The sequence below is a fragment of the Pelecanus crispus genome, chromosome 8 (genome assembly GCF_030463565.1).
Source record: "Pelecanus crispus isolate bPelCri1 chromosome 8, bPelCri1.pri, whole genome shotgun sequence".
NCBI lineage: Eukaryota > Metazoa > Chordata > Aves > Pelecaniformes > Pelecanidae > Pelecanus > Pelecanus crispus.
The window spans coordinates 130,868-153,149 of record NC_134650.1 but is presented as its reverse complement, the minus strand read 5'-3'; the positions used below and the strand labels follow the sequence as shown (position 1 = coordinate 153,149).

At 42.2% G+C, this 22,282-nt stretch overlaps 1 protein-coding gene across 1 annotated transcript in view; it reads left to right on the top strand.

Annotated features, from left to right (window-relative positions):
* KDM3B (lysine demethylase 3B) overlaps positions 1-22,282 on the top strand; it is a 68,154-nt gene that overhangs the window by 34,690 nt on the left and 11,182 nt on the right. The window contains exons 10-17 of the mRNA XM_075715160.1: positions 950-1,164; positions 2,237-2,389; positions 4,971-5,078; positions 7,583-7,710; positions 8,361-8,640; positions 9,668-9,924; positions 13,108-13,374; positions 21,312-21,483. Of these exons, the coding sequence (XP_075571275.1) occupies positions 950-1,164; positions 2,237-2,389; positions 4,971-5,078; positions 7,583-7,710; positions 8,361-8,640; positions 9,668-9,924; positions 13,108-13,374; positions 21,312-21,483 (1,580 nt within the window). The remainder of the gene's footprint in view (positions 1-949; positions 1,165-2,236; positions 2,390-4,970; positions 5,079-7,582; positions 7,711-8,360; positions 8,641-9,667; positions 9,925-13,107; positions 13,375-21,311; positions 21,484-22,282) is intronic.

Sequence of the window (22,282 nt, the reverse complement as noted above, 5' to 3'; positions counted from 1 at the left end):
ACAGTGTTTTAGGAGTAGAACGCTGCTTGTGTTTTCTCTGTGTTGTCTACATGTCTTACAGTTCTTTGACCTGTCATGCTTCTCTTCATCTTCCTTAACTGCCTATTCTAGCAAGTGCTACGCACCTTTTTCCAAAAAGACATTTGTTCACTTTCTGGCCTGTAACAGATGAAGTGAATTTTTAGTATGTGCCACCCATCCAGTAAGGATTATAGCTGCTTCTCTTCCTGAACTTGTTAAAAATTAATCTAGCATTGAGATGAAAGACAGGATTGTTTTTGCTTGGAAATGAAATTACCTTTAATATTGGCAGGAGATGTTCAGGGTTCTGTAACTTATGTTGTTATACCTTTTTTATCACACAAAGACTAGGCGGGTCAACAGCTACTGATAAAACAGTTTTGACTCATCTCTGTGGAGAGGAGTGGCAAGAATAGTAGGTACGATAAGGATTTTTGCATGTCTTTTAATGTGAACTGTTAAAACAGTTGCCAAGTGCTAGTGGCCCTAGCCAGAACTGAAATACTGGTTTCCCAAAAGTTGGGAAATAACTTTCTCCTGAGTTAAAATAGAGAATGAGAACCATGCACAATTTTACAAGCAGCATCATGCAGCAGCCCAAATAAATTGAATTTTGTCATCTCTTTCTATTAATAGTATAGAGAAATGTGATTTACCAAGCTGTAGCAATTTCCTGTATGTGGAATTTCCCACAAATGCTTACTGGGACCTGGGGATTTGTTCTAGTGGGTTTTGCGGCCATTGCCTTTGTGTATCTTATTCTCTGTGTTACTTGGATTTGCATAATAATTGTACTGGCTGTAGAGTATAGCACTCCAGCTCAAGCCTTTTTCCCCCTTTCTGGGTTTATGTTCTGACACAGATGGCATTATAAGTTAATTAAAGGTCGTTGAGCAGCTTCTCAATTACTCCATTCTGTTTTCTGCAGGCTGATATTTACCCGGAAAGGTATTCTACGAGTAGAGGGTTTCTTGAACCCACAACAGAGTGACCCTGATGCCATGAGCCTATGGATTCCTTCCTCCTCCCCTGCAGAGGGGATTGATCTGGAAACTTCCAAATATATCCTGGCCAATGTTGGGGACCAGTTCTGCCAGCTTGTTATGTCAGAGAAGGAGGCAATGATGATGGTGGAGCCACATCGTAAGCTGGGCTTTTGACGTGTTTTTTGTCCATCTTCTCTGTGTAATGTGTGTACAATGCAGTGGAATAGAGTTGAAAGTGTAATATAATTTCTTGTTAAAATGCTTCTCCTTTTCTTCCAAAGAGAAGGCTATATTAACTTCTTTGGGGTGTGTGTAATTGTGGGACCAGCATTGGGGATTTTTCTTTTGGATCAGTGCAACATTAGTACCAAGGAAGTTAATGGTAACTTTCCCAGACACCATTAAATTATTTTTCAATAAATAAATGCAGAAATCAGATGGCCCATGCTCCTAAGAGAATAGAAGTAAGTCCAGAACACTTATCACACTGACCAGCTATGCTTTAATGAGCAGCTTTTCTTACATATTCCTATCTTGTTATGCTCCAGGGACATCACATAAAAGCTCAGTGTTTTCTAGGGAGGGAGCAGCACCTGCGTTCAGCCTGCAAGGACTCAGCTGAGCAACTAACTGACAGCACTGCCACTACAAGGGGAGTGGGTTTAGAAAAACTTTTCTAAAGGTATCCAGTTCAGCCTATCACATGGATAGCTCTGACTATCTGATCTTTCCCTTTAGCTTCTGGAATGTTCAAGGGCAGCCATTTGGAGAGGACTTCCCCTTCCTCAGCAAATGTGTTGATTTAGAATCCAAAGAGTTGACAGGCATCCGATTAGTAAAACTAAGTACACATTCTTTATGGTTTTATAAGTTCACGTTATTTGTTCATAAAACTAGCAGAAGTTTTTGTAATTTTGCTGTAAATTCCGTAAGTGCTTCCTGAAATTCAGTTACTACAGAACTCTGTAAGGTGCTCCATTTCCTTGTAGTGTGCGCATTTTGGGACTTGATCTTACCTGCTCTTAGAAATGGGGGTTTTAATAGTGTTACAAGACTAGCAACTCAAAGAATGTGTCTCTGGATAGAAACACATACTTTTTACATACTCTGTGCTCAAGTCACGTTTCTGTGAATTGTTTCTTTATCGATGTTACTGTGATATTCTCAAATTAGGCAGGAGAAATGCAAAATGTCAAAGCAGTAATTCCTAATGTTCCTTCTTTTTATAGAGAAAGTGGCATGGAAGCGAGCAGTACGTGGCGTGAGGGAAATGTGTGATGTATGTGAGACGACACTCTTCAATATTCATTGGGTTTGTCGCAAGTGTGGTTTTGGGGTCTGTCTGGACTGTTACCGGCTGAGGAAGAATCGTCCACGTAGCGGTGAGTACTGGGTTTTTTTCCCCCACTGTAATCTTTGAACTGGCTGGCTTTCAGTGGGGATAGTTTCTGTGAAGCTGCTGAAGGTTTTGTGGGAGGGTTAGTGAGTATCAGCTTGGGAGGCTGGAGGATTGGAATTTCGACACTACTGTCTTATATGTTACTGTTTCATTCTTTGTTCCCTTAGATACCTGTGTTTTATCTATTTCGTTAGAATTTGTATATTAAAATGATAACATCAGCAGGCATAAGCTGTGTACTGAGACTACTGCATAGTTCCATCTTCTCCTCAAAGAGTATAAAAGAAAAGCTAAGTAATATCTTAAGAGTTCAGAACCATCACAAGATGAACTAGTAAGCAGACATTGCAGAGAACTCCTTTCTGTAACAAGAAGTTAGATTGGAAAGTTTTCTTCTTTTTTGAATTCCTTGACACACTAGGGTTTGTGTATCAGGAAAAAGTTCAGTAAGTTCAATTTCTAACAAATAGAGGCACGCTCTGTTTACGAAAGTTAATACCTCGTTGCTTTTTGTGTATTTTGCTGTATTGAGACCGCTTTGGTAGTGTGGGTGCTGACAATGGACAATCTTAAGTGTAGGGGTATTAGTGACAGTTACTTTATTATATGGACTAGATGTACAAAATATTGGATGTTATTAAGTGTGAGTATTGCTTTCTATTCATTATGATAAAGGTGCCAGAGAACACTGAAGGAATTATAAAAGCAATGGGTTTTTTAAAATAGATAAGAAGTCACCTATTTTTATATCATTGTTGTGGGTTAACTCCAGTAGGCAGCTAAGCACCACGCCGCTACTCGCTCACTCCCCCACAGGACTGGGACTGGGGAAGGAGGAAAGGAAGAGTAAAAGCAAGAAAACTTGTGGGTCAAGATAAAAATTGTTTAATAAGCAAAGAAGAAATAGAAGAAGAGAAAAAGAAGACAAAACAAAGCAAGTGATGCAAAGGCAATCACTTGCCACCTCCCACTAGTAGAGCATTGCCCAGCAGTTTCTCAAGCAAAAGATGGCTAGCCCCCTTAAACTCCCTCCTCTCTGTTTTTATTGCTGAGTGTGACATTGTATGGCGTGGAACATTGCTTTGCTTAGTTTGAGTAATCCGCCTGGTGGTGTTCCATCCCAACCTCTTGTGCACCCACAATCTATTCACTGGCAGGTTGGGTAGAGTGAGAAACAGAGAAGACCTGGACACTGTGCAAATGCTGTTCAGCAACAGCTAAAACATTAGCGTGTTTTCAGCATTGTTTTGGTCACCAGTCTAAAACACAGCAACACATGAGCTGCTATGAAAAAAATTAACTCTGTCCCAGCCAGACCCAGTATAATAATGAAGCCAATGAAATTACTGCCAGAGTACACCAGAAGAGAGCATAACAGTCTTTAAGATGTGGTTAACCAGAGTACAGTGGAAATAGTTGAAAGTAGAATAGGGTTTCTTGTATCTGACACTAATGTAACACATGTAATAATGGCACACATGTAACTGTACATGTTTGGGACAAGCATTTGGGACTGAATATATCACTGACAGAATGTGGTATAAAGATGTTCATGATTCGAGGGCAATAGGCTCTTAATCCCTTTTCTTCTCGCATCAAGGAAATAAATATGATGACCTTACCTGTGCCAGGTTAAAATGAAGAGATGTCCAGGGCATATGAGAAGCTTTTACTCACTGGTGTACAGAGGAGGGTCAGCATTGAAAAGACTGATATTTTACAATGTCAAATGATAGTGTGGGGGGGGGTGTGTGTGTATATTGCATATCAAGGATGTCTTCCTGAAAACAGTATTGTAATTATGGATTATTAATCATGTCTGAAATTTTGGAATGGGCCAAAATGTAGAACCAAGGCATTACTTAAATACAATTACTTGCCTCAAGAGGCTTCTGAACTTTGTGCTGTAGAAACAACCTATGCAGATACCAGGTCTAAAGGACCATGAAGTGAAGTTTTATATGATCCTTCTCATATTCTGCCCCACTCACCCTTCCCCCCCACCTTCCTTTTTAAAGGAAGAGAATGGCATGCAGCTTACGCAGCTACATATTTGTAGGCCCAGCTTGGTTTAAAATCTGAAGAATTAGAAATTTGTCAGACTACTTCTCAAACTGTTAATACGCTACTTGGTAGCTTTGTAAGTAGATATACTGACCGGAGAGCTTAGTTTCCTCTTCCTGGAACTGATCTGCAGATACTTTTTGTTGAAAAAGCTTGGGAGATGATGACAAGAAAAGATAGAATTACTCCATTACTTAGGAAAGCATCATGAGAACAAGAGCATGATATTCAAAAACGGAGGCTAGAAGCCAAGATTTGTAGGTGATTAAAAATAACAAGTTACTAGAGATGAAGGGAAAATGACTGGTAGTTTTATGATCTGAAGAGGCTGTAGATCCTGTTCTAATGGTCTGTATTTATAGTTTGTTTCTGAGATCACCAGGTTAATCTCCTGCACTGTAAAGAATCTAAAGAAACAATATTGATGCAGAAATATTCTGTATTGTAAAGTTTTTGTGACTTTTGTACAAAACTTTACTTTTTTTGTGTCTTTATTCCAGAGACAGAGGAGATTGGTGATGAGGAAGTCTTCTCATGGCTGAAGTGTGCAAAGGGTCAGTCTCATGAACCAGAGAATCTTATGCCGACACAGATCATTCCTGGTACAGGTAATGCTTGAAACCTGAAAGGAAAGAAAATCAAATTCTTTTTTCTCGATTCTGAGCAAGCAAGTGGAAAAATGCTAAGATGGTTGGTGTTCTAGCTGTTACCTTTTCTAGCATGGGTTTAGAGGAGACTTCCACTTGCTACAGCGGAAGGGTTGAAGAGAAGGTAACCCAAGTAAGTTCAAACTGTGGGTATGAAGTGAACAAGGAGGCTGAGGGGTGACCTCATGGCAGTCTACAACTTCCTCAAGGGGAGCAACAGAAGGGGAGGTGCTGACCTCCTCTCTCCAGTGACCAGCAATAGGACACGAGGAAATGGAATGAATCCGCACCAGGGAAAGTTCAGATTGGACATTAGGAAAAGGTTCTTCACTGAGAGGGCAGTCGGTCACTGGAATGGGCTCCCCAGGGAAGTGGTCACAGCACCAAGCCTGTCAGAGTTCAAGGAGCATCTGGATGACACTCTTAGTCATGTGGTTTAGTGTTAGGCAGTCCTGCGAGGAGCAGGGCATTGGACTTGATGATCCTTATGGGTCCCTTCCAACTGGAGATATTCTATGATTCTCCTATGATGGGAGGAACTTTGTTCCCCCAATCCTTGCCTTGAAGTTCAGGGGCTTGAGAGAGGTGGGAAGAGAGAATAACATTGAAAACTGAGGAAAGAAAAAAATTCTTGAGTAACGCAGCTTTCTCCATGTCAGCTGGCACCATCTCTCCTGTCTTTAGTGGGGGTGGGCTGTACCTTTTCTTTACTCTACCTTTTCTGGCCAACATACCTGTCGAAGCCCTTATTTTTGCATGCCTTGCCAAATTCGGCTCCAGCTGTGCCTTAGCTTTCCTGATCCCATCACTCACTACACATCCAAGCAGGGTTCCTATATTCTTCCCAGGATACATGTCCCTAGTTCTTCTGCCTATGCGTTTCCTTCTTACATTTTAGTTTGACCAGGAGGTCCTTGCTGACCCATGCTGTCCTCCTGCCTTCCTTGCATGATTTTTTACACATGGGAATTGAGAGCTCTTGCACTCTAAGAAAAAGGTTCTTAAGGAGCTGCAAGCTCTGTTCAGCTCCTTTGTCCCCAAGGGCAGTTTCCCAGGGGGTCCCATACACTAATTCCTTAAGCAACTGAAAGTTCGCTCTCCTAAAATTCAGTGTCCTGACTCTAATCTTCACCTGGCCCATATCCCTTAAGGTTGTGAATTCCACCGGGGCATGATCACTGCAGCCCAAGCTGCCACCAATCTTGGCATCTCTAATTAGTTCTTCTGTGTTGGTGAGCAGCAGGTCCAGTAATGCTTCTCTTCTGGTCAGGCTGTCTCCTGGATTAAGAAATTATCCTCAATGCACTCCAAGAATCTCCTTGACTGCTTACAGCCTGCTGTGCTGCTTTTCCAGCAGGTGTCAAGGTGATTGAATTTCCCCATCAGGATCAGAGCATGATCTACTTCCTGTAGTTGAAGTAAGAACACTTTGTCAACAGGCTCCCCTTGGTCGGGCGACCTGTAGGAAACACCAACAGTGAGATTTCCGTTGTTGGCTTTGCCCCTGATTTTTACCCATAAGCTCTCAACCTGTTCATTACTATTTTTCAAAGACAGCTCTGTGCAGTCAATCCATTCTTTTACATAGAGAGCAACCCCCCTACAGTGCTCCAGTTGTGCGATTCGTCCCATCACATTTCAGCGATAGTGACTAGATTGTAGCTTTCTAGTTGTGCAATGACTTCCAGCTCCTCCTGCTCATTACCCATGCTGCATGCATTGATATATAGAGGCACTTGAGCTGGGCTGTCAATCTTGTTGCCTCTTGAGAGGAACATGCGCAAATTCCTTTGAGGCATTTCACAGGTGTTTCCCTATTGGTTCCTAATACATCAGCAGCCCTTGGCTCTTCTCTGTTGCTCAAATCTCCATCACCTTCCCCCACTAAATCTAGTTTAAAGCTCTCCATATAAGTCTGGCCAACTTGTTGGCAAAGACTCTCTTGCCCTGCTTGGGCAGGTGCATCCCATCAGCTCCCAAGAGACCCGGCTTCTCAAAGGTAGATTTGTGGTCATAGAAGCCAAAACCTTGAGTATGGCACTGGCCACACAGTCAGGCATTCACCTGTTCAGTTCATCACCTCCTTCCTCTTACTGGGAGGACGGAGGAGAACACCGCCTGTGCTCCAGATCCTTTTAACGTTGCTCCAAGGGACATACAGTCTCTTTTCATGGTTCTGAGGTGCCTCATTGCAGTATTATTGGACCCTACATGGAATAGTAGGAGCAGATGATAATCTGTAGGATTTGCCAGGCTTGACAGCTTCTCAGTGACATTGTGAAGCTATTGTTAGCACAATTCTCTGCACTAATCAGAGACAAGTGTCTTGTTACAGCATGTGATCTTAAAGATACTTAGCAGTAATACTGAAGAAAAACCTCACTCCTCTGAATATATATTATAGTTAAGGTCTTGTTTTTAGATGTCTTTATGTGTGATACTAAAGATTTTACTTTTATTTCCAGCGCTTTACAATATTGGAGACATGGTTCATGCAGCACGAGGCAAATGGGGTATTAAAGCCAATTGTCCATGTATTAACCGGCAGAACAAATCTGTGTTGAGACCGGCTGTCACTAATGGAATATCACAGGTATGTAATTTGAGGCTGAAATTACCTTGTTTGACGTTACATTTTTAAGATTTATTAAAAAGTTAGATCCTTTAGACTAATCTATTGTGAAACACAAACTTTATTTTCTGCATATGTATTCTGAGTGTTTTAGCTTAGCAAAAATATTCTGGGACATTTTTCAGAGATGTGTGCTGCAACTGTTACTTACCAAGTGGATATTTGGGCTAATAGTCTTATGTAAAAGTTGGGTAGGAACCCATTCGTATTGATGCTGTATCTTAAAACAAGCCACTAGGAGTAGCTTGCAACATGTGCATTTATTTTGTTATGGTTCCTGAATGTTATGCTGAGTCTGGAGCAGTTCTGTTTCTGTTCACACAAAAAGTCCTCCTGTTTTAAAAAAAAACAAACCAAAAAAAAAAACTGGTCTTGCCTTAAAAGATGATGTGGTAAGAATTCACGCCACAATGCAAGGTCTACTGTACACAGAGAAGAAGGTCCTGTACTCTGCTGCTACGTAAGCAGAAAGAACTGTACTGTGTGCTTAAAGCAAAAGAACAAACAAAAACAACAAACAAAAGCCAGTGCATTGGATAGCTAAAATGTCTCCCAAGTTGAACTGTTCCCTTTATTCAACATTTAGCAGTTGTTTGTATTTTTTGTTTTAGCTTCCAACTGTAAATCCTAGTGCATCAGTCTCTGGAAATGAGAGCACCTTTTCCACTGGAGCCGGGACAACAGGAGTGGGGCAACTAGAAACGGACACTGTTCCAAAATCTGAAGCAACTGATAGTAGGATAGAAGAATCTGCAAAAACAGAGACATTACCAACCAGTAACACTGGTGAAATAAAGACTAACAGACCACTTTGTCCTGAAACGGCTCCATCGTCTGCCTTACACTGGCTTGCAGATTTAGCAACGCAAAAAGCAAAAGAAGAAACAAAAGGTGAGCAGAAGACATGCCTTCTGGGGTTGGAATTAAAAGATAAATGATAACATACTGCTTGGTTGCTATTCTTTGGGAGAGTGCCTAGCCCTAAATAGAAAAGAGCATGGTCATTTTTGCTCCTTTGCCTCTTAGAACCAGTTTTCTTTTACAAGCTTAGGAATACGTAGAGCTGGAAAGATGATGATACAGCTGAACATGATAATACTGTCTTGTCACTCCCAGTTTATTTCAGTGCCAGTTCTTGTATTTATTTTCTAAGTAATAAGCAGCTGGTATCCTGATGTAAAATGATAGCAATTCATTTCAGATGCAGCTTTGTCACTTTATAACTGTTGAAGTCAATAAAGCTGTTTTGTGTGTTACGTGAAGAGTGCGTTTCCAAAGAACTGAGAGAGTGGAGTCTACTTGGAGGGTCAGGTGAAAGCTTAGAACTTCTTTAATACTCAGTAGTTTGAGTGTGATTCTTATTATGAAGTAACTGTTTACAGAATACACCTCCCAGTTGTCAGAGGTAGCATCGCTAACACAGGATTTATTCCTGTATGTCTAGCAGGAACTACTTTATATATCACTGTTAAATGTTTGTGACTCTTTCACTAGTTTTGCAGGGTTTAGCCACTGTAATATTTGGACTACAGTTAAAATTTGAAATATTTCCTACTGAAACATTAATTCAGAAAATCAAGGAAATGTTTTTTAATTTGGTCTATTACAAAGTTGTGTTTCGTGTGTACCAAACTTTCAAATCAGATCTACTGTGCTATTTAAAACCTTAACTAACAGCATACTAAGGGTAAAAATCTGAAGTACATGATGTCTTTGATTCTCTTTGAGGTGCCTCATTCGCTGCTGCAGTGATAATTTACCTTTACCAGAAGATTCTGTCAATATCCTATTTAATGCAAAAGCAAATAATTTCAGAGAACTTTATGATCATTTGAACTTTGCCTTTTTTCTTTTTCTTTTCTTCTTTTTTTTTTTTTTTTTTTTTTTTTTTCCCCCAATGTTGATATTTATCTTGCAGAATCAGGATCACTGAGGTCAGTGCTTAATAAAGAATCCCATTCACCCTTTGGATTGGACTCCTTCAACTCCAGTACAAAGGTTTCCCCGCTAACCCCAAAGCTGTTTAATAGCCTCTTGTTGGGCCCAGTGACATCTAGCAACAAAGCTGAAGGCTCCAGCCTCAGAGATCTGCTACACACAGGGCCAGGAAAGCTTCCTCAGGTCCCATTAGACACAGGAATCCCCTTTCCTCCGGTCTTTTCTGCAGCTTCTACGGTAAATAATTTTGTATTCCTTCAATGATATCTGTTCTAGAGACGAACTTCATGATGATCTAACAGTTTTCATCTAAATGTTTTTATAGTGTCTTATTCTTAAATGTTGAAACAAATGCGATATCTCACCACCCCACAAAGTTGTAGAGAATTTTGATGCTAATTGTTAGTTTGGTTTACTACTGCTGTGGAGAAGCTATTCCTTGCAAGAGACCGAGAAAGTGAGTTAAATACAGCCTTTAAATTGTTTAACTGCTAATCAGCATCCCTATAAAAGCTCCCTTTAAATTCCACTTTAAATTCTAATCTTTAAAAATATTGCAAGAGCGTACCACAGAAGAAGACAAAAACCTATGAGCAAACCAGTTCCTTAAAAAAACACCCTTATGTATATGTGAAAGGCATTTAACATAGAACATGAATTTAAGAATTTAAGGTAAATTCATACCTTAAATTCTTAAATTCATAAGAATTTAAGGTGTAGTTGCTATTTCTGGATGCTTATTCTGAAATAAGGATACCTTGTTTCTCTTTAATCCATTTTGGAGGAAATAATATTAAAAAAAATCCCAAACAAAGCAATGATATTTGAAATGGTTTAAAAGTATTTAGTTTAAGAGAAGCATAGATTCTGTGGAATTTGTCAAGGCTTAGCTCTTCTTGGAGAATAAGTTGTCCAAAAGCTTAGGCAGATAGAATGAGGAAGATGATGAAATGGCTTGTCTCATAGTAGAATTTTCTTTTTCCTCTGTGTCAGGCTGGAAGGATGGAACCTTAATAATAGTTCATGTTGTTTGTAGTTTGTAGAGGGAACTGTACAGCTGTACTGGAAAATGTGTTGCTGCTACTGGAAAAGTGAATCCAATAATACTTCCCCTCTGCCCCCTTTCCTCACTGAGTGCAGGCAAGGAAATTGTGATCGCTTGTTTTAAAGCAAGTTACTCCTTCAAGGCTTGAGAGGGCCTGTCTCAAATTGTATCCCTGTCCCTGCAACTCTATGCATTCTCTCACCACATTGAATCAGATCTACTGTGTAATGTCTTTTTTCACTTTCTTGACTTCTGGTCTTTACAGAGTAATTCAGATTTGAAAGAACTTGTGGGGAACTCTGATCCAACCTCCCACTTGAATGCCTGGATGCTTAGTATAGAATGTATATGAACAAAACATACCTGAGAAACAATAGTTGTGTTGCCCAAATTGAGAGGAAGAATAGATTGCTGCTCATGAAGAGAATCACCTTGGTGTTTCTGGAGCATTGACATTCTGTTGTGAAAGTAGTTAGCATTGACTGTAATAGTGAAACTGCATATTACCTACTTCATGGTGTCTAGAGAGTTAGCGTAAAGGTACATTTTTAAGATCATCATAAGCAGATGATGTTATGATCTAGTCTTACTTGTAGAAGACAGGCTGTGGAAAAACTAGTATAATCCCAAGCAGCAACACAGGCTGGGGTCTGACTAGCAGAGGTGTAACCGTTCTGAAAGGAGCCCAGGGTCCTGGAGGACAGCAAGCTGAACATGAGTTAGCATTGTGCCTTTGCAGCTGCAAAGGCAAACTGTCCTGGGCCGCATCAGAAAGCATACGGCTAGAGAACATGAAGGAATGTGATTAATACACTCAGCATTTGTTAGGTCACACCTGGAACACTGTTTCCAGTTTTGGTCTCCCCAGTTGAAGAATGACACTGAAAAATTGGAGTGGGTCCAGTGGAGGGCTATGAAGAATGATTAAAACGCTGGAGAGCTTGACACATGAAGAAAGATTGAAGAAACTGGTTCTCTTCATCCTAGAGAAGAGAATGCTTTGGGGATCTGATCGATCTTACCATATCTAAAAGGTAGTTGTAGAGAATATGGAGGTACTCCTTTCACAAGGGTGCATGGTAACAGGGCAAGAGGCAATGAACACAGGTTGCTTCAGGGGAAATTCTGTCTGGATATAAGAAAAAATTCTTACTTTACATTCAAGCAGTGGAATAGGCTGCCCAGAGAAGTGATGTAATCTCCTTCCCTGAGAAGTTAAGGTTTGGCTTGACCCAGCTCAGGGTGACTTAACCTGATTTCAACAGAAAGTTACACCAAATGATCTCCAGGTCTTCCTTCTGACCTAGACTATTCTATAATTCCATGAATATTTTTTACGGAATTAATATCTTCAGTTATGAATAGTGTTGTGTTTTAGATTGGTAGGTCTGCATATGGTAAACTTCCTGTCTGTTGAACTTTAGTTTTAAAGGAGATGGCAAAATTGTTCCAGTAATAGTTTTTTGCTGTTACTGTTCACTCAGCTTCCAGTCTGTGGTTTTTTTGTTGGGGGGGGGGGGTGGGGGGGTGGGTGGGGTGGTGTTGGGGTTTTTTGGGGGTGGTGGTGTCGTCATTTTTTTGGTTGGGTTTTTTGGCTAGAATGAGAAGCATTTTGCTACCAGAAGTCTCACACTGCTGCCTTCTCCCATAGATGTCTTGTGAATAATGATCCAGTTAGTGTTTTATCTTCTGTTGAATATATGAAATATATTTAGCATCTTAGGCCTTGCCTATAGCAAGATACTTATAGGCAGGCTTTTTTTTTTTTTTTTTTAAAGGTAAGAACACAATTTAAGATTGTGTTGTTAATCTCTTCCAAATTTTAAACATCCTTTTGAGGAGTTTTAAGCATCCCTGAGGAGCATGGATGCCACAGTCAGAGAGGCTGTCTACTAATGGTTCTATTAACATTATATGTACAGGAAGCACTTTCTCCTCTCTGTCTGTCAGTGTTTACTTAATGTTCCCGTCTTCCTCAGCTTATCTGTGCCAGGGTTGAATTCACTTTCTTAGTAATGGAATGAGGAAAATTGGGAAATAGAGTTGAGGTATTAATGAAGTTAAGAAAAATATGAACCATTTTTACCATTAAAGTAGCAGAGTTTAGATCACTTAAGTTTTCTATTCCATGATTGTTGCTGTAATATTTTTCTAGATAGCCTACAGCAGGTTATTTTAAGTTTTACTATTATAGAACAGGGGCATAGCTGTTTCTGTTCTTACTGGATACATGCCTGTCTCTGGGCTGATTTGTTTCCTGTTGCATGTTTTTCTGATAGCAAGATGTCCGTGACCAAAATCTGAATGAGAGCAGATAGGCATTAATATGTATGCTGTTGTAAGACTAAACTTACCTCTGGATTTACATCTTTTAGGGGGCCAAAGGTAAAGCCAGCCTGCCTAACTTCTTAGACCATATCATTGCTTCTGTGGTGGAAAATAAGAAGACATCTGATGCGGCAAAACGAGCTAGTAATTTAGCTGACACACAGAGAGAGGTGAAGGAAATGGTAATGGGCTTAAATGTGCTGGATCCCCACACTTCCCACTCTTGGCTGTGTGATGGTAGACTCCTTTGCCTTCATGATCCTAGCAACAAAAACAACTGGAAGATCTTCAGGGAGTGCTGGAAACAAGGCCAGGTGGGTGATGACAAATAGCCAACCTTTACTGCTTGTAAGTATCCTGAAATTTTAACCTGTACCTGGGTTATTGACAAGTCCATTCAAACTTTGGCCAATTGTTCCTGAGTGAATGAAGATTTCAGCTGTAGCACTATAAACAGGGGACACAGCGGCCTTGTCCACTGCATGCTGTAGTGACTCAAGCCCACGTGCCCTTGCACATTGAGCTTTTCTCAGCTTACCAGTATGAGGGTGTTTGCTGTGACAGCCTTTGTAGTTGTGGTGTGGTTTGTGCTCTGCTACACCCAGTAGTGAATCCACTATGATTTCCTGCATGCATCCTAGCATCTACCCCATACTTGGTGCTTTATAGCCTCAGGAAAAGGTCCATTCCTTCCAGCTGCAGCATGTACAAGAATAAAAGTGCGGCATGCAGTAATTTCTGCTGAGATTTTTGGGTGTAGTTGATGCAGTGTCTCCTCCTGAGCCTACAGCCTGTGTGAAGCCAAGCATTGTTTTGAACTCAGCATCTCATGTATTGAGCGCTCTCCTGGATTGTCTGAGGGGTCATCAACCAGTTAGGCCTTCAATCAAGAGACTGGACCTTAGACCTGCTGCTAGCATAGCCACTTTTTCAGATCTCGATCCACAGTGCTACAGCTTAGACTTCTCCAGAGAGTCATAAAGATTGGCCTGGTCAGACAAGCTGAATCTTGAAAAAATGGGTGAGTAGCTGCTGCTGCTGCTGCAGAAGTGCACCCATAGCTCTAACAGAATATGGTGTCCATCTGTGTTCAAACTGTGTTCTTGGCACTTGGTTCTGCAGCTACCTCTGACACGGTTACCTTCACCGACAACTCAGAATTGAGGCCATTGGTGCTAGACTGTTATGTCCCTCATCTTTTCTGGAGAAGTCTTTGTTGTCAGCTGTTCTGTTGTTATTGTGCTAATGCTCTTGGCACTCATATTCTATACTTACTTGTGGATGCTTACAAGACATGCAGACTGCTGAACTGTGGTGGAGCAACAGGTCAGTCTGCATGTTCCTCTTTTGGCATTCAGGGTCCATTCCTGCCCGAAGTAGAGTACTTTTCAGTTAAGTTTAGCGTGTGCCATGGGACTGCACGTTCTCTGGGTTCCCTGGGCACAAGCATAACTAGCACTTAGCCATGAGAACTGCAGGGAGGATTGTGGCACCACCAACCACAGAGTTACCAGTTCCTGTTTCTGACTCCCCTAGCCAGCTCCTAATAGGTGGAAGAGGCTACTGGGCAGCGCACCCTTGCTTGTCTGACTAGAAACTTAGCTTGCTGCTGGTATTGCCAGCTTTCCCCGTAATTGCAGTTATCTTCTTGTCTTGGGGGGGTCTCTCTTTCTTTTTTTTTTTTTTTTAGTCTTTCTGATTTATGAAGGATTTCAGATAATTTTTTTTTTTCAGTGTTGTGGTGTCAGTCATCTGCCTGACTTGGTAAAGAGCTCCTTAGTTTCTGGTCAGTATACTCTGATAATTTTCTCAACCCTCTCTGTCAGCAAATAATACTGTCTCTCTGAGGAGGTTCCTAAATAGTTTGGGAGCTACTTAGAAAAGATGCACTTGTCAGTTTCTCTGCAAATGAGACTGGTTAATCACCAGGTGCAAGGTGCTGCACTTGGCCATGGGGTTCTTGACTGATAATGAATCCTGAGAGACTCTTTATGGAGTCTAGAGGTGTGATTACTCATCTTCTGTCACATGCGTAGCTTGCAGTGTGCATCGCCTTCCAAGTTGGTGCACACTCTGAGTCTCTGGCCACAACTGTCATGCTCAGGTACTCTTTGTGATGCTCTATTTTAGGCTTCGCACCAAGATGTGCTATTGATCCTTTTGGATGACTTATCATTCAGAGGACCCCTTGTATAGCAACAGACTAGGCGAGTGCCTTGCTCATTCAAGAATTCTCCAATGGTGTTACACTCACTTGAGTTTCCTGCTGAAATGTGGAAAGCAATCTTAACTGAACCTCTCTCATTCCTGCACAAGAGAGAGCAGGTAACCCAGGCAGGCGTTGCTGTCTTGACAACGCTATTCCAAACAGAATTTTTTTAAGCAGGGATTCTCTCAACAAACTTGGCTGACATCCTCCTGTACATCCCAGCTGTACCTTTAAAAGTGAAGTCAAAGAACAGTAATTCCACCACCATCCCCCAAATCATCTTCCCCTTCCCGTTTTGTGGGCTGGAAAAGGTTAGTTGGAAAAACACTCTTAGCTACCCTCCCCAGCACAATAAATGCACACTGGACGCTAGATCTGAGCCATATGAAGATCTTAGTCATGGTAGCATCCTAGATTGTTAAAAGAGAAAATTCTTTTCCCTTTAACAAATGGATAACAAATGGCACTCTTTCAGTGTCAGGCAGAAAGAGGAACATTTTTCAACTCCTTTGTCTTAGAAATTGTCAGAAATAGAGTTTAACCCTGTCTTACACCAGAATTCAGTGGCAGACCATAGGATTATTTCTTTCTGGAGCTGTTCTTCAAGAGCATTTTGCTCTCCTGAACGTGGTTGTTGCTCACCTGGGGATAGTCAGAATTCTCATGCTATAGTAACCTGTTCTTTTCTGAGTTTTCATACTAGGCTTTCTCTTTTCTTGAGATGCTGAAGATTTGGGGTGGTGTTGGAGGTTTGTATTTGTTTTCTCTCAGTAGTCTGAGAGCAGGAAATGTCTACCAACCAAGTCTGCTATCTTTTTATGTTGCAACCCTAGCTGTGTTCTTCACTAGAGAGAGTATTTTCTTTCTTCCATGAGAAATTATCTGCTTAATAGCTGGAAGGGTTCTGCTAGGTTAAGTAGAATTTTTTTTCTTTTTTTCTTTTTTTTTTTTTTTTTAATTGTTATGTTCAAGTGGTCAAGTGAATACAGTAGGGATCAAAATTTGTCATTATTTTCCTGGACTGAAGAGGACTAACTTATCTATCAGCTTAAAGTCTACCTGGCAGCAGTTTCTGCCTATCCTGTGAAAGGTACTGTCATTTTACTCCTCATCCACGATTCCTAGGTTTTTGTAGAATATGATTAAAACCTTTCCATTGCCTTAATGTTACAATTCCTGCTGGGATCAGGGAATATATTTAACCTTGGGATCAGTGTGTCTGCTCTGTCATCTTAGGGAGGTTTGCTGCTTGGCAGGGCCTCACATTTGGGACATAGTGGAAAGACTGCCAAAGCTTGTCTGTCCCTCAGACATTTACCGTCTGCTGCTCTTCCCTATTGGCATGAACAATACTATCGGGGAGACCTGGACAGTGTCAAGAGTGACTGTATGGCTCTGGGAGTAGTGGTCAAGGCCGTGGAGCCCGGCTAGTTTCCTTAATCCTGCTGGTGAGGAGTAGAGGGGTGGACTGATTCTGCATGTCAACCATTGTTTGTGTAGCTGGTTTGAACAGCAGGGTTTTGGGTTTTATGATCATGGGAACCTCTTCGAGGATTGAGGACTGCTTGGAAGAGATGGGATCTATCTAAGTGGGGCAAAAGCATCTTTGCCAGCAGTCTGGCCAACCTGATTAGGAGAGCTATAAGCCAGGAACGACAAAGGAGGGAGAGTATGACCACTGATTAAGAAAGGAATTAGTTGATTGGGTTGGCAAGCAAACAATGTGGGGTGATGTGAACAGGAGAATTCTCATACTTAAGAAAACAGGGATGAAAGACGTTCACCTCAAGCATATGCACATAAGTAAGGGACTGTGTACGTCACAGCATTGTGAGGAAAATTTCCCCGTTTCTGGGAAATCAGCATGACCAGGTGCCTTTCTGAAGTGCCTGTACCCTAATGCATACAGCAAAAGGAACAAACAGGAGAAATTAGCATGCAGTTGCACAGCCACAATCTTGTTGGTATGCTGGAGAAGTGGTGGGATAGCTCATGCAACTGTAGTAGGGCAAGGGATAGGTACAGGCTGTTCAGGAAGGACAGGCCAGGAAGGTGAGGAGGGAGCATTGCTATTTATGTGAGGGAGCAGCTGGACTGTGTGAAACTGCACAGGAATGGATGATGAGCCAGTTGAGAGTTTATGGGCCAGGATTAGTGAGCAGACTAGTGGGCAACGTTGTGGCGAGTTTCTGCTACAGACCACGTGATCAAGAAGAAGCGATAAGGCCATTTTCTGCACCTCGTGAGGCCACCCTGATATCTACTGGAGGAACACCAGAACAGGTCACAAGCACTCCTGAAGTTTTCTGGAGCGCACTGATGACAACGTTGTGACACAGCTGATCAAGGAGCCAACTAGGGAAGGGCGCTCTGCTGGACCTCATGCTTACACACAAGGAAGAATGGGTTATTGATGTGAAGGTAAGGGGCAGCTTCGGCTGCAGTGACTATCGGATGGTTCGGTTCAAGACCCTGAGAGGAGGGAGCAAAGCGAAAAAGCAAGATCACAAACCTGGGCTTCAGGAGAGCAGGCTTTCACCTTTTCAGGTGTCTGCTTGGAAGAATCCCATGGGATATGGTCCTGAAGAGGAGAGGGGCTCAGGAATGCTGGTTGAGTCATGGTTAACCTGCCTCGTAGCCTTCTGAGATGAGATGACTGGCTTGGTGGATGAGGGGAGAGCACTGGATGTTTTTAATCTTAACTTGAATAAGGCTTTTGACACTGTCATAATGTCATCAGGCAAAGCGATGAAGTACGGACTAGATAAGTGGACAGTGTGGTGGATTTAAAACTGACTGAAATGCCATGGTCCAAGGGTTGTGATCACTAGCACAAAGTTCAGCTGGAGGCCAGTCACTAGTGGTGTAACCTAGGGGGGCAGTATTGGGTTGACAACTATTTAACATCCTCATTAATGACCTAGATGGGACAGACTTCATACACGCTCAGCAAGTTTACAGACGATACAAAACTAGGAGGAATGGCTGATACAGCAGATGGTTGTGCTGCTATTCAGAGGGACCTGGACAGGGTGAAGAATTGGACCAAGAGGAATCTCATGATGTTCAGCAAGGAACAACGTAAAGTCCTGCACCTCAGGAGGAATAACACCCTGCAGCAGTACATGCTGCGGAGTGGCCGGCTGGAAAGTAGCTTTGCCTGGAAGGACCTTGGGATCCCCGTAGACAAGGAGGTGACCGTGAGCCAAGAGTGTGTCCTCGTGACAAAGCAGGGCAGCGGCATCCTGGGCCGTTGTCAGCAGGTCAAGGGAAGTGATCCTTCCCCTCTACTCGGCACCGGTAGAGGCCACACCTGGAGTACTGTGTCCAGTTCTGGGCTCCCCACTACAAGACAGAGATGGACTTACTGGAGCCAGTCCAGCGAAGAGCCACAAAGATGCTTAAGGGACTGGAGCATCTTTCGTATGAAGAGAGGCTGAGAGAGCTGGGACTGTTCAGCCTAGAGAAGAGAAGGCTCGGGGGAGCGCGGGGAGGAGATCTTACCAATGTGTATAAATACCTGATGAGAGGGAGTGAGGAAGAGGGAGCCAGACGCTTCTCAGCAGTGTCCACTGACAGGACAAGAGGCAAAGTGCACAAATCAAAAACCAGGAAGTTCAACCTGAACACAAGAAAACACCTTTTTTAGTGTGAGGGTGGTCCCTTCCAACCTAAATGTTTCTGTGGTTCTGTGGGGTTTTTTTCTTTTTCTTTTTCTTTTTTTTTTTTTCCTTTTCCTCTCTGAAGTTGACAGGAGTAAAGTAACAACCCCTTTTTGTTTTCTTAAACCTTACTCTTCTGGAGTTGAGGTTTCATTGCTGCCTTCTAGAACTTAAGGGCTATGTTGTGTTATATTTGAAAACCAAGGCCTTTTCCGTTATCTCCAAAGTTGTTTTTCTTCGTCCATTCCTTTCTGAATGAATAGTTGCCCTCACTTAAGGGCTAAAGTGGATACTAGTCCTGTTAGAGGCCATCAGGCATTCCAGGTGAAGCAGTGGTTAGTTACTGGAGTGTTTTGAAGCAGCGTAACTTTGGAGTTGCTTGTCTATAGGTATCTTTGCCTAATGGGCTGATATTACTAGAACATCTAGGGGCATCTGTGCTCCCCAGGGTTGTATTGAGCTCTTCATGTGAATAAACCCAAGATCCACCTTCAGATCATTGTGAATGTATAGGGCACAGCCTGGAATTGATTCAAACTTTCATAGACATGTGAATTGTCATATGAACATGGGTAGCAGTTACTAAACTTAGAGTTCTTCAGGTGGGATAGTCTATGTGCAAATTCACTTCATTCCCTCTTTTCCTTTTCTCTCAAGTCTTGTAATTCTAGAGATTGCAGGGCAAGAGGAACTGACAAGGTCTTGGTCAGTGTTGGGAGGATTGTCTGGTATACCTTTTCCTAGTATTGTTAGTTTAGGAAATGCCTTGAGCATTTATGGGGAGAGGCCACTCCAATCTTGGTGTGGAATGTATATATGTGGTTAGCCTAAACATCTTAAAACAAGTGAACAGCCTTTTGCAAGTGAACAGCCACTTTTCTGCTACTTGGTTTTGTACTACGGAATTAATGATGATCCATGATTATACATAAATAATGAGTGAAATAGTTAAAAAATTCATATCAGATTATGAAAATTTCATATGAGAAGGCTTTACTACAAATGCTGTTTCTAGTGGTAGTTGCATTTGTGCTTAAAAAAAGGAGAGGTGGTGGGACTCAACACCCACTGTACTTCCACAGGTGGATTGACCTTGCCTGGCTGCCAGACCCCTACCCAGCCACTCTTTCGCTCCCTCTTCTGGACAGGACAGGGGGAGAAAATATGGTGGAAAAATTTGTGGGTCACGATAAAGACAGGGAGATCACTTAGTGATTGCTGTCACAGGCAAAACAGATTCAATTTGTGAAAAAGGAATTTAATTTATTGCCAATTAAAAATAGAGTAGGGTGGTGGGGAACAAAGACAAAGCTAAAAACACCTTACCCCCAGCCACCCCTCCTTCCTAAAGGCTCAACTTTACTCCTTCATCCCTGACTCTTCTACTTCCTCGCTCCCCAGAGGGGCACAGGGGGGATGGAGAATAATGGGGGTTGCGGTCAGTTCATAACGCTTCGTCTTTGCTCCTTCCTTTTCACACTTTTCCCCTGCTCCAGTCCCTCCCACAGGATACCATCCTTCACAAACTGCTTCAGCGTGGGCCCTCCCCATGGGCTGCAGTCCTTCAGGAATAGACTGCTGCAGCATGGGTCCCCAGTGGGCCACAGTTTCTGCCAGAAAACTTGCACCTGCATGGGCTTCTCTCCAAGGGCCGCAGCTCCTACCAGGAGCCTTGCTGCAGTGTGGGGCTCTCTATGGGCTACAGCTTCCTTCAGGTCATCTCCCTGTGCTGCGGTGTGGGGTCCTCCATGGGTTGCAGTGGATATCTGCTCCACCATGGTCCTCCACAGGCTGCAGGGGAGCAACCTGCTTTCACCACGGTCTCTTCCATGGGCTGCAAGGGAATCTCAGGAGCACCTCCTCCCCCTCCTTCTTCATTGACCTTGGTGTCTGCAGAGTTGTTTCTTTCACTTCCTTTTCCCCTCCCTCCTCTTCTTCCCACCCCCTAGCAGCTGCGGAACATTTTTTCCCCTTTCTTATTATCACAGAGGCACCAGCAGCGTCAATTATGGGCTCAGCTTTGGCCAGTGGTGGGTCTCTTGGAGCCAGGTGGAGCCATCTGTGTCCAGCACAGGGCAGCTCCCAGCCTCATCTCATGGAGCCCACCCCTGCTGCCAATATGTTGCTGCGTAGACCTAATACACTTGCCTTAGTAAGTCTAATGCAATACCACTTCTAAGGCAACTGCAGATGGCCTGGAACTGAAGTTTGCTTTGACTCTGGTTATTTGTTTGGTGCACAAAAACCAGACATGGATGAAAATAGATTTGTGGTGTCTTTTGTATGATGGTAGCCAGGAGTCTCAGCTTTTAAAAAAGTTTGGCTGCATGTGTAAGAAATTTGGTTATGGTGGAGTAAGCATTCATCTTTGTATTCTCAGCCCGTGCTGGTATCTGGTGTCCATAAGAAGTTGAAGTCAGAGCTTTGGAAACCAGAAGCTTTCAGCCTGGAATTTGGAGATCAAGATGTAGATTTGGTGAACTGCAGGAACTGTGCCATAATTTCAGACGTGAAAGTGCGTGACTTCTGGGATGGCTTTGAGATAATATCTAGTAAGTAATATCTATGGCTGACTAGTTTAACTGAGCAGTCTGTCTTGCTACCTTCAACTCCTCCTCTTCCACCTATTTTCTCAAAAAAAAAAAAAAAAAAAAAAAAAAATTCCAAATAGCTATCAGTCTTATCCAAAGAAGCCATTGCTCCTTAGATGTAGTGTACCCTAGAAAATACTTTATTGGTGAAGATTAGGGCAGGGCCACCCAAGAAAACTTTGTCTGTACTACAGCGTGTTGGTGTGTGTTACTTTCATGTGTCAAAAGATGATCCATTTCATGGGAAACTACGGGGTTTTTTTTAACTTTCCTTAGTGAAATTAATCATCAGTTACTGTTAATAAGACAGTAAGCAATTTGACTACCCTTACTCTCCTTCCAACCTTAACGCTTATTGTCAAACTAAAGAGAACCTGCAGAGCTAAAACAAACTGAGGCTTTTGATGCTAAAAGTCAGACTTGGTGGAATACATCAACTAAGTAAACTTGACATTGCAAATTATTTTTATAGTAGATCATCTGCAAATACAAATACATGTTTATGTGTATTGTGAATAGTAATGCTGTATGCGTACCTCATGTGATAACACATTACTTAATGCTTGAGTTCTTCTTTGAGAAAATCTTCTGTCAAGGGTGGATGTGGAAGCTAACTAGTTAAAATTCCTGGGGATATAACTGGTCAGGTTAAAGAGCTTCTGAAAAGCAGAGTGCTCTGTTTTAGATTGTATATACCTAGATCAGAGTGGTCTTATATTTGCAGATGTTAGAGTTGTAACAGTTGATTGCAATGTTGCTG